This window comes from Diabrotica virgifera, chromosome 3 (genome assembly GCF_917563875.1).
Source record: "Diabrotica virgifera virgifera chromosome 3, PGI_DIABVI_V3a".
NCBI classification, from domain to species: domain Eukaryota; kingdom Metazoa; phylum Arthropoda; class Insecta; order Coleoptera; family Chrysomelidae; genus Diabrotica; species Diabrotica virgifera.
The window spans coordinates 263,461,976-263,474,849 of record NC_065445.1 but is presented as its reverse complement, the minus strand read 5'-3'; the positions used below and the strand labels follow the sequence as shown (position 1 = coordinate 263,474,849).

General features: G+C 31.0%; 1 protein-coding gene across 2 annotated transcripts in view; it reads right to left on the bottom strand.

Moving 5' to 3' along the window:
• LOC114325972 (calcium-activated chloride channel regulator 1-like) overlaps positions 1-12,005 on the bottom strand; it is a 217,678-nt gene extending 205,673 nt beyond the window's left edge. Inside the window, exon 1 of one of the 2 annotated variants that reach the window (XM_028274129.2) lies at positions 11,562-12,005. In XM_028274129.2, coding sequence (XP_028129930.1) covers positions 11,562-11,711 — 150 coding nt within the window. In that variant the 5' untranslated portion in view covers positions 11,712-12,005. The remainder of the gene's footprint in view (positions 1-11,561) is intronic. The other variant, XM_028274128.2, reaches the window with a different exon arrangement.
• Between the last annotated feature and the right edge of the window lie 869 nt (positions 12,006-12,874).

Sequence of the window (12,874 nt, the reverse complement as noted above, 5' to 3'; positions counted from 1 at the left end):
TTTTCGGTTATACCGTTTTTTTTGCTTACGGTGTAACCTGGCGGTTATAAACGGCCAAAAAAACCGGTTTTTCCAAAAATCGGTTTTCGGTTTTTTTAATCCAATAGGTTACAATGTTACATTTACAATGCACTTTAGTTTGCAATACTCCACTCGACTCGATACTCGATATCAATATGATCAAAATTAGTACTATCGAAAGAACATCAATATCAATATAAATAAAACAAAATTTTTAATAAAATAGTTTTATTCTATTAATTATTATATTTATTTATTATTATTATTATATATTTTATACATATTGCAATAATATACAATTTAACCCAACCATTTCAACTTATAAAAAAATCCCCAGACTCTTTCAAATTGGATTTAAAACAAATAATATCAACGTAAATATTTTACTTAAAAATAAATTGGATAATGCAATTTATCTTTTATTTTTACTACCATCAAAAAAAATTATCATATATTTCTTTTAACACGTTTGTATGTTTGTATAATAAGTACATTTTAACTCATTTAATACTTCCTGTATGGGTGTATCGTTTTAAAAACGTAGGGAAATCCTTGGAGATTCGTATTCGTAATCGGTAATTCGATATTCATAATCAGAACATTATTTTTGGTAATCAGAAAAAGTCCACCCACTTTCAATGTCAAGAGTCAAGTGTGAAAAATAGATGATGTTTGCGTCTACTTCAACCAGATCACTTCTTATGTAAATATTATGATTACAAATACCTTTAACGAAATATTATAATAAAACTTAATTTTTTCTAGCTGATGTGAGTTTGCCCTTTCAGTTTGCTTCTGTATTTATAAAATAAAATTTGAATTATGGTTTTGTTTGGAATAATTACTTGAGAATAATAATTATGATTGGGATCCAAAATAATACCTAACCTAATCATAATCACCGTAAAAACCTAATAACCGGTTTTTACTTTAAAAAGAAAAAACCGGTTATAACCGGGACAAAAAAACAACCGGTAAAACCGGTTATTGCGAAGTAAAAAACCGGTTTTATCATAAAACCGGTTTAGGATAGGATGATTAGGTTAAAACCGGTAATGATTATATTATAGGTTGCAAAGTTTTTTTATTGTTTGTTTCCTCGGACAATCTTTGCTGCTAAATCTAAGAGACGCTTTATGAAGCACAGACTAAGTAAAAAGAAAATGCAAGAAACAAAACGTATGAAGGTAGCAAAAAGTTTTGTTTGGTTTTCGACTTAGAGGCTATCCTGGATATGATAAAGCAAAGGATTTTATCAGCGCAGTCGGTGGGAATAAGACAGGGGCGTCATTTGATGGGGTCAGGGGGAGCAAATGCCCCCCAATTTCAGACATTGAAATGCCTGAAAATGACTGAAATTTACAAAAAATACATCAATTTTCATCATTACATCATATCTCCCCCCCCCCCCCAATTTCAAATGACGCCCTGGAATAAGAAGACGATACAGACCCGAGTTAAGGTGGATAGATGGCATAATACAGGATGCTGATTGCTGAGAATATCGGTGTTGCCAACTGGAAGCAAACGACAGAGGAAAATAGTGCAGAAAGATTAAAAAGGTAAAAGGTGGGTGCCTTTTAAGGGCTGTAGCACCCTGATGGTGATGATGAATAGCTAAAATCCCAAATTAAACAAATTACTTAAAATTTTCATTGTTACCAATGTAGAAAATTGTTGAGGAAGACACGTAACTTTTATTTATTATATCCTTAATCATTTATGAAATAAATATTTTTATGTTAAGGCTATGGGTACATAATTCGCAAATATTTTACGGCTATCCCTAACTTTTCTGTCTTTACATGGCAAATTACGTGTAGTAAAATTCACACTGGTATGGATATGTACATATTACTAGAATATCATTCTACTTGACGATGTCATAACTAGCTTAAAGAGATGGCTTTTGAATGTTCATGGATAACTGTTATTTTTTGTATAATTACAAATTATTAATTCAGTTAATAAATGTGATAATTTTTTACTCGCTATGTATTCAGTGATTGTAATAATATGTACCTACAACAAAAACTAATACTCAATCGAGAAAAGAGCAAAAGTGTTAAAGTTATTTTTTAATAGTATGTATATTGTTACTATGGAACGCTTACAATTTTGAACATCTTTAAAAACAAAATACTTTGATCACAGAATATATCTTAATGTATTCTCTGCATCTATCTTCCATAAATAATACACAATAAATAACTTTTTATAAAGTTCACCTCTTAAATCAATTATTTATCAAATACACTATCAATATTATTTAATCAACAACTAAAAATATTCCCGATTCATGTCAAATAATTATTTAAAATTGTCACTGATTGTCAGTGTCTGACTGACAATATTCTATTCGACTAAGTGCGTTGTATGACAAAGATAGATTTGGAAAATATTACCACGGACATTGTGTTCATTTTTTTCGAATCCTGAAAAAACCAATAAATATTTTTGAAAAATCTAAACGCAGAATGAAAGACTAAATTATTACCGAGGGCCGAAAGTCCCTTAGAATAAATAAAAAGTTTATTTTGAATGAGATATTTGAAATTAAAAATAACACTAAATTTTCTCTTAGTTTTTCACCCCTGTAACTTATTAAAATAAACAATATAGAATTTCTCAGGGATTTCGGCCCTCGCTAATAACGCAATCTTTCATTCTGCGTTTAAATTTTTTAAAAATACTTATTAGTTTTCTCAGAATTCGAAAAAAAATGAATCCCCATTTGAATAGCATTGCAGCCGAAAAAACGTACCGATCCTCTTAAGCATTTTCCATCAAATTTTTTGTAAAATATAGTTCATACTTCCTCTAGACCTGTATTTATTTTGCAATCTATTGTATTCTTTGTAGTAACTCAGCTGTTTTGTGTAAATCATGCGCTTCATGACTTTCAGCGTGAATTTCGTTGAAGGTTCGTTAGTTTTTTCATTAATGTCTCTCAAGATCAACGACACAAAATAATTTGAGGTTTGTTTGGTTTCTATATAAATTTAAATTAGACATGCTTTCACTACACCTATTTACTATGATTTTTCACTCCGACTTCGTAAAACTGTAGAAACTCGTTTCATTGATGGCGTTTTCTAAACACTTTACATAGGAATTATGTCCATTTATCATTTTCTGTAATTAATCAATACCTCTCATACTTTGTATGCAAGACATTACGAATACGAATTAAAGGAACCGTTAGACGATTAATATGTTCGGGTGTGTTGTTGCTGAAGACGTTAAAATGTGATGTTAAATAATATAAAAGGCTTTTAAAGATGAATTTCAAAATTTCTCTTTGGTTGTTTTTCTATTCAGAACTGAATAGAAGTTTATAGAATACAGTCAAAACCGTTTATAGCGAACTTCAGGGGACTGGTGGTTTTTGTACGCTGTAGCCAGTGTTCTCTGTAAGCGGTTATACAGGGTGTAACAAAAATACAGGTCATAAATTAAACCACATATTCTGGGACCAAAAATAGTTCGAATGAACCTAACTTACCTTAGTACAAATGTGCACACAAAAGAAGTTACAGCCCTTTGAAGTTACAAAATGAAAATCGATTTTTTTGAATATATCGAAAACTGTTAGAGGTTTTTTGTTGAAAATGGACATATAGCATTCCTATGAAAAGAACATCCTAAAGAAAAATTATAGTGAAATTTGTGCACCCCATAAAAATTTTATGGGGGTTTTGTTCCCTTAAACCCCCCAAAATTTTGTGTCAGTTCCAAATAAATTATTATTGTGGTGCCACTAGTTAAATTCAATGTTTTTAAAACTTTTTTGCCTCTTAGTATTTTTTCGATAAGGCAGTTTTTATCGAGTTGCGGCTTCTTTTTTAATATGTTTACATCAAAATTTTATGGGGGTTTTGCTCCTTTAAACCCCCCAAATGTTTGTGTACGTTCCAATTAAACTATTACTGCGGTACCACTAGTTAAACACAGTGTTTTTAAAACTTTTTTGCCTCTTTGTATTTTTTTGATAAAGCATCTTTTATCGAGATGTGGCTTCTTTTTTAATATGGTTCAAAATATACTTAAAAATGTAAATCATAAAATAAATTTTCATATTATTACCAAGTCTCCATAACCGTAATTTACCATATACAAATATGTGGTGCATTTGACAAATATTCAAATATCTCGATAAAAAGTGACTTTTGAAAAAAGTACTAGGAGACAGAAAAGTTTTTAAAAATTTGTGTTTAACTAATGGCTCTACAATAATAATTAAATTGGAACGTACACAAAAGTTTGGGGGGTTTAAAGGAACCAAACCCCCATAAAATTTTTATGGTGTGTCCAAATTTCATTATAATTTTTTCTTAAAATACTACTGCCATAAGAATACCACATGTCCATTTTCAATAAAAAATATCTAATAGTTTTCGATATATTGGAAAAAATCGATTTTCATTTTGTAACTTCAAAGGGCTGTAACTTTTTTTCCGTGCACATTTGTACTAAGGTAAGTTAGGTTCAAACGAACTATTTTTGGTCCCAGAATATGCGATTAAATTTATGACCTGTATTTTTGTTACACCCTGTATATGTTATAACGAACAGGTTGCTATAAACGATATTACACTGGTAGCAATAGCCAGCTCGTTGTGAGTTTTTGATGCAAAAATGTGTAACTTAATCTATACCTATTTATAATATGTTATAACATATTACACATAATATTTAACATATGTGTTTATTGTACTTACGTAAATCTAAATATGTACATACATAGATACATATAATAATATGTACTGGAATGAGTACAGGTAGTCAATAAACAATACTCATAATATAACGAGTTCTCATTTTCGTATTATAAAAATGTAGGCATATATACACTATTTACTTTTAAAAACACCAAATAATGTAAATCACACCATTTGGCGTCTTCGGTCAAATGGTGGAATAATGTAAACAAAATCTTATGATACCATGGAGCCGCCTAGGAGGTCTAATTAGTGTTTAAAGGACTTACAATTGGACCCAGCCCGGATGTACATAATACCATCATAATCATAAATTAATAAAACCTTCCTTTTCATTTCTTGGCAATATCGGTACCTTGGAGAGATACAACAATACCCCATTTTCATAACTTTACAGCCAATTTTAAAGCAATTTTAAACTTTTTTCAACAAAAAGTGTTATTGCGATGTGGAAACAATATTATATTATAACATTGTATCTATTATCAATTAAATCATGCATTTGTTATTTATATTATTTATTATATTATTAATTGTTTATTAATATAGTGTGTAAAACGGTCATAATTGAAAAAAATGGATGTTGTATCTTGCCGAGGTACAGATATGTATGTTGTAACCAATATTTCAACTGCCATTGTTCCAAGAAATATGTTCGCTTTAACCGATTTGTTCGTTATAAGCATTATAAATGCTTTTTGTATATGTCATTTTACGGGTCCTACTATTTTGTTCGTTATATCCGATTGTACGTTATAGCCGGTGTCGTTGTAAACGATTTTGACTGTATATAGAAAATAGTTTCCAGTACACAGCATAACTTACAAAATTAAATATTACTACGTTGGCAAAAAAAGCTAAATCTATCGTAACTTCTTAACTATGCATTACCTTTAATATTTGCTTAAATTCTAATTAGTTGAGGTCTTTACAAAACCTGTATTTTTTATTGATTAGTAGGTTGAGTGCACAAAACCTCAAAACGCCCTTTTTCCTTGAAAAAAGGGTGTAATTTTTTGGGAGATTGCTGTAGGTATAACTTATTTGTGTATTTTATAAAAAAAAAACTACATTTTTTTAGAGTTTTCAAAGTTTTTAGAGTTTTTGGGGATTTTCCCAATTTTATAGACTTAAAAATAGATCAAATCAAGATATTTTTATAGCTTCAATAAATATGAGTCTTTTAGGACGTTCAAAAATGGGAGAAATACGTTCAAACCTCCCAAAAACGAGGGGGGTTTAGACGTGTTTCACCCAATTTTTGAATTGCCTCAAGTTACTTCAAATTATATAAAACTTACAAAAAAACCTTGATTTTATCTACATATTTTGAAGTCTATAAAATGGAGACACTTTCCAATAACCCTTAAAAACCAGATAGAACTTAAAAGTTATAGAAATATAACTTTTGATAAAATAAACAAAATAAAAAAATAGTCCTGCAATCTTCTCAAAAAACACATAAGCTGTTTTCGAAAAAAAAAATTCATTTTGAGGCAAGGTTGGCAAAAACCACGGTTTTTCACAAAAAAAAAACAGGTTTTTTGGTTTAAACCAGGTTTACTTGATACAAAGTTTAAAAATGAATAAATTATTTTATCAAATAATAGTAATACAAATGCGAAAAATGATTAAGACAACTTTTATTTTTATTTACACACACAAAAAATTAAAATAACAAAAAAAAAACAACTTCAGAGGTACTAATATTCAAAATAGCTAAGTTCTAAAAAATAGAATTTATTTATCTTAATTTTCTTCATTTACGGCAGCTGTATTAAAAGCTTTAAATAAAAACACCAGTTTGAAGGCTCAATAAAAAACCAGGTTTTTTACTAAAAAAACCAGTTGGTTTAAACCAAGGTTTTAAGCATGTTGGTTTAAACCTTGGTTTAAACCTGCAACCCTGTTTTTTAGCAGGCTGGTTTAAACTGCCAACCCTGTTTTGAGATTATATACACTCAATCTACGGATCCATTAAAAATAGACATGGATTTTGTAAAAGCCTGAACTATGCCTGTGAATTTTTTTAAATTCACTGCATTCCACATAAAAAAAAACTAATGAAAAAATGACGTGTTTGGGATAGAGGGAGGGAGTGGCTGGATAAAATTGCGCAGTCTTATTTTTCAATTATATAAAACATGTAAAAAAATTATTCAGGTTGTATCGGTCTTAAAAATATGATTAATCCAGCAAAAAATATTCATAAAAACCTTTTGAACATAATGTTTTTGAGGAGTTTGAACTTGTCCCATTTTTGTAATGAACAAGCAAAATTGCTTATATAAAGGAGGAGGAAGACACATATCAAAATATTGTATCTTTCTTTGATATTGTAGTCAACAATTTTTTTTTGCCTTCACTCTGTTTGCCAACAACTGGTGGAGCCGTTTAGAAAAACTTCCAACATTAAATATTACCAAATTCTGTATTAAAAACTGTCATATTTGCAGTAATTTCTTTAGAATGTGGCATGGTTCAAATATGTCCAGGATTTGCCCTGTATATTCCTTTTACACCAACACACAGACTACAGAAACGTCACTGATACTTTCATATCAAAAGTATTCAATTCTAAAGAGGGAGTAAAATAAATTATCATTCTTTAATTAAAGATTTTTAACGCGGACCAAGCACCAAGCTAAACCATTTTAATATGCTCATCACACTGCCCAATACATTCAACCACTTCAAATCCTGCACCATTCTGTTTTAGGACCAATAAAATTTAATAAAGCATGCTCCAATATCCCATTACTTTTCCAGACAAGACCATATTTGAGGATTACTTGGATCCATCAAGTTTTAATCATCCAGGATTATTAACCATCTTTTCTCTAATCACTTTTTGATTAAAAAGACTACTGCACCTAGGAGATCAGCATAGAGACACCCTTCTGGCCAACTCTATTGGTGGGGTGTTACCAAGTAACCGCGCAACACACACTTTTTTGTAATTCCACATTAATGAAACAATGTTTGAAAGGGCCATTGATATTAATTATTAAAAGTTGGATAGGATTTAAATTACGAACTGTGCGGTCAAAATCACGGGGAGGATAGAGTGAAAATAAAAGAATAACATATTATATTACAATATCTCTGCACCCTAGGGGTAGAAGGTAATTAGATTGTATTATACTTATTTTAACAGACTAAAATTATGTTGTTTACTTATTATACAAAAATAAACGTTGATTTATGATTATTGTTGTATAGAGGTGCTAATTTGAAATTAATTTGTCTTTAATGGTTCTTAGTAACCATTCTTAGAACCATTAATTCTTAGTAATTGGAAATATTTAGTTACTTAAATAATTTAAATGCAATTAAATTTAAATTCCGAACATGCTAGAAAAGTTAAAAAAAAAACATTCATCATAGAGAAATTTGGTAACTAATGAAAAACCAAAATGCGTTATATTTTAGTTTTTTTATGTGAAATCTTATACCATTTAGAAAATATTTATACCAAATGAAATGAATAAAAAAAAATTTAATTATTTTTTTTGTCATTCAGCTGATTGTTGTTTGGGCTGAGTGGGCAAAAGCGCATATTAACAGCATCTACAAAAAGGAGATAAAAAGCTGCTGAAATTACAGAGGAAATGTCATAAATTCACTCACAAGACTCTACAGAAAGGGTAAAAAAATGTCTTTCATGCAGGCAAATCCTGTGTAGACAGCATATTTCTGTAAAGCAGGTTATTGAGAAAAGATTGGCCCACAACCTTGTAATTCATACAGTCTTTATAGACGTGACGTCGCGTCGTGATGACGGCATGACTGTAAACATTAAAATTAGAAATAAATTAGCTAGAAAAATTCCTAGCAGTAAGGGTCTCCGTCTAATTAAAGCAAACCTGCTGCATAGCACCTATACTCTTCAATATAATCAATATCCATATATACATATCTGAACGAGGCGATTTCAGTGTGGAGAAGAAAGTGCTGAAATATGGACACCCCCAAGGAATTGTATATGATACAGCCATTCTACCTGAAGACTAGAATGATATAGACTATAACATTATGTTTAGAAATCTGGAAAGAAGTACACCAAGTGCTAAAGAAACATAATATAAAAAAAAAGACTAATGATCAACATTAAGACTATCTAATCCTAGAAAAACGCTCCTTGATAGAGCCATTGCCCATTGGCCAGAGAAGAGGAAGCGCCAGAAGAAAGGAAGTAGGCGATGGAAAGGGACTGGAGAGAAATTCTTGAGGAGGCTAAGACCCTCACAGGGTTGTAAGGCCAGAATGATGATGATAGAAGGAATATCTAGATTCTAGATAGATATCTATCTAAAGAAGCGGTAAAAATCTTAAGATACTGCCAGCAAAACTGAGGTGGAAATATATTGGAGGCTGTGGATATAAATATCATCATCATTCTCTTTGCCTTATCCCTATGCGGGGTCGGCTTCCCTAATTGCATTTCTCCACACAATTCTATCTTGGGCCATATCAATGTTAATCCCCTTTACCAACATGTCCTGCCTTATCGTCTCCCCCCAGGTCTTCTTTGGTCTTCGTCTCCTACTCCTTCCAGAAATCTGCACTTCAGCTATTCTTCGTATTGGGTGATTAACGTCTCGACGTTGAACATGACCAAACCATCTTAACCATCAATTGGTGCCACACCTAGACTTCCCCTAATATACTCATTTCTAATTTTATCCTTCTTTGTCACTCCACTCATCCATCTAAGCATTCTCATTTCCGCTGTGGATATAAATATATTGGGCTGAAGTACTGCGGAAAATAGTAAAGAATAAATGTATGATGTATAATAGGCCAGTTGTTAGCTGCAGTACGAACGATGTAATAGTAATAACAGAAACCTTCCAGAAAGAAAAAATGAATATGTAAGGAAAAAAGATATTTTAAATAACAAAGGATGGATTCCAGAATGGATTATCCGATTCCAGATGGATTGCATTCCAACGTTGGATGCCTTTAAGGCCAACAGATAGATAACTTATTGAAACAGATAGAAAAATTATTAGAAAAAGAAGATGGGATAGATGAGCATATTCACTGGATCGCTAATCAAACACACAAATCATAAAAGTATAAGAATAACATATTGGTGGTGAATGAGTTAGCCAATTGGTCATCGGATCTGTATCTGGAGATGGAATCCTGAGCAACTGAAGTCGAAATACTGGAAAATATGCCTGAATAAAAAACCAAACCCCCCAATTAACATAACAAGGGACAACAATAATTGAAAGACAACCAATACCAATCCACCAAATATTCACTGAACACCTTATGAATAACAAACAGGACCTTTTTAGAATAAACAAGAAAAAATGTATGAAACTATGATATAGCAATAATGAATGATTTGAAAGAAAAACTAGAAAATATTGGAATGCGTAGTTATTATCACCATAGAGTACCCTATGCAAAAAATTAACAAGAAAGATCCAGTACGGATGAGGATAAATAAATATTAAATTTGAAAATATTTTTCTGATACCGTTTTTCTTTAGGTGTATCCTGTATTCGTTCACATATACATATTCCTGTATTTCTCAATTAAAATAAGTGTTTTATGTTTATGTACATTTAGTAATTAGTAGTAGATACAAAAACAAAATCCATAATGCTGTATAAAATATTCAAAATATGTGTGCGCACGAAAAGGTGATAATTTTCCATCGTATCGGATATATGGAAATTATACTGCAGCTTTATAACAAAATACATATATAATTGATTTTTTACTACTGTCGTAGATTTTACATTTAAATGTTAGGAGGGTCTAAAAATTAATATGAATAATGTGAAAACCAAAATTACAACTGTATAAATCATCTACTTATAGCAATATTAAGGGCGTAGGCGCAAAATTTCGCGCCAATGTGTTTAAAATGCATTCATTTTTTTCGAATCCTGAGAAAACTATTAAATATTTTTGAAAAATTTAAACACAGAATGAAAGATTACATTATCACCGAGGGCCGAAAGCCCCTTAGAATAAAAAAGTTTCTTTTGAATGAAATATGTATATAAAATTAAAATCGCACTAAATTTTCTCTTTTTTTTTCACCCCTGTAATTTATTAAAATAAACAGGCCCTTGGTAATAATGTTATTTCATTCTGCGTTTAAATTTTTTTAATAATAGGTACTAATTCGTTTTCTCAGGATTCGAAAAAGTGAATGCATTTAAATACCATTTGAAGATTTTGCGCCTATCCCCTTAAGCAAATACATAACACAACAAATTGATAAACGTTTAGTAAAAAGCAGGTAAATCCTAAATATACATATTTCCAAAATTATCTGAAGGTATTTGTATTTTATGCCAAAATTGTAATTTCGAACTGCTTGTTTTGATTTGATGTGTTGTGTACATAAAAACATTTATCTACTTCATGAGTCACCTATGTATCAGCCAATTGTTTACATTAGTAAGAATAACTAAAATGCGCATTTTTTGGACTAAACATTTAAAAAAAAAGCCAAATTTTCGTGTTTTTTATTATGAAAAAGTGTAAAAATGTTAAAAAAAAAACAAAAAAAGTTTATCCAAAGTAGGAAATTGAAAATTAACAAAAGTAAAATGATTTCAAAATACGAAATAGCCTTAGTTATTATACTATATATTATAAACAAACTGTAAACAAAAGTATCAGATCTTTTAAATATCATCAATCAATGGAAATGGAGACATTGAATTGTTGATGGAAAAGGCAGTGGTTGAATGTAAATAATATCGCAGAACAGAATCAGCGCTAATTTGTTGTGTTTCAAGCTGAACATTTAATTTATAATAAACAATTAAAAATAAGACACCTACCTCAAGATTCGTTAAGATATTATTGCAATCATTCTGCGGAACATTATCTGCCACTTTAATGACCAAGTCCTCATAAGCACCGTTCTTAAGTTCTAGTCCGTCACAAGCAACAAATGCAGCAGCAACAATAACCAACAATTTCAACTCCATCGTGTCCGAAAAATCCTCAACAAACAGTTAAAAACTCATGTCAATCCCACATTCACAAAAAATCACTTGCTACCGGTATAGATTTCACAAAATCACTGAGTACTTATTGATTATGATTGGTAACCAAGACGACAGCAATAACAACAATCGCTCGTGAGGTATCGTGTAGCCGGTGAAAACTTCCTTTGCGTTCGGCAGATTCGACTGGACTAACGTCAACGTGAGCGAAGGCGAAGATCCTCTACGGCCGCGATGGTCTTTACTCCCACTACAAGACAAGGATGCGTTGCACTTTGATGCATTCGCTTGCAGTAAAGCACCAAGAGGTTGTTTGGTGTAAGTTGGTAGCGGTAGCCTGGAGCTGTTCTTCCCTCACCTTACCATCGACATGCTGTGTGGTTAATGGTTGCATAAGGAGTTTAGGCTCTTTCTCACGAGTGTTAGTGGATTTATTAGAAGGATTGTAGTCGATCTTCGCCGCGCTTTGAAATAATTTTACATGAGTGAAGCGTAATTTAATATTATTCATATTTTTCAACGTATTTTTAATTGTGTATTTTATTAAAAATAATTATTTTAGAATCTGTCAGGATTTAATTATTGATTATAAAACAAAACACACATTTCTTAGTAAATAGTCGATTTATGCGAAAGTTATGTATCGCTCATGGGCTGCAATAACGGCACAACACAAAAAATCATGTTTTGAGATCAATGAGTTTAAAGTTTTCATTGCTGAGGAAAAGGGATGAAAAATGCTTTAGTTGGGTTGAACGAAAATTATATCAAGTAGATACCTTCACGAATACACGAAGAAATTAACATTTTCAAGACCAGAGGGCACAAGAAGTAGAGGACGACCACGAACAAGATATATTGATGATGTGGAAGAAGACCTAATATTTTAAGGGTAAGAAGATGGAGGGAAGTTGCCAGGAATCGACAATAGCGCAACTTCTTTGCGAGTAGGCTAAGTAGACAACGGATTGTCGAGCCACTTATGATGATGATGAAGTCGATACCTTATCTAAAGAATTATTTAATAATGTGTATAATTTTGATTTTATTTTTTTTAATTCATCTTTTATGCCAGTTTTGAAAAAATGTTTTGAGTTATGCCACTATTGTAGCAACATTGTAACTGTTTTCACTAAGTAGACTAG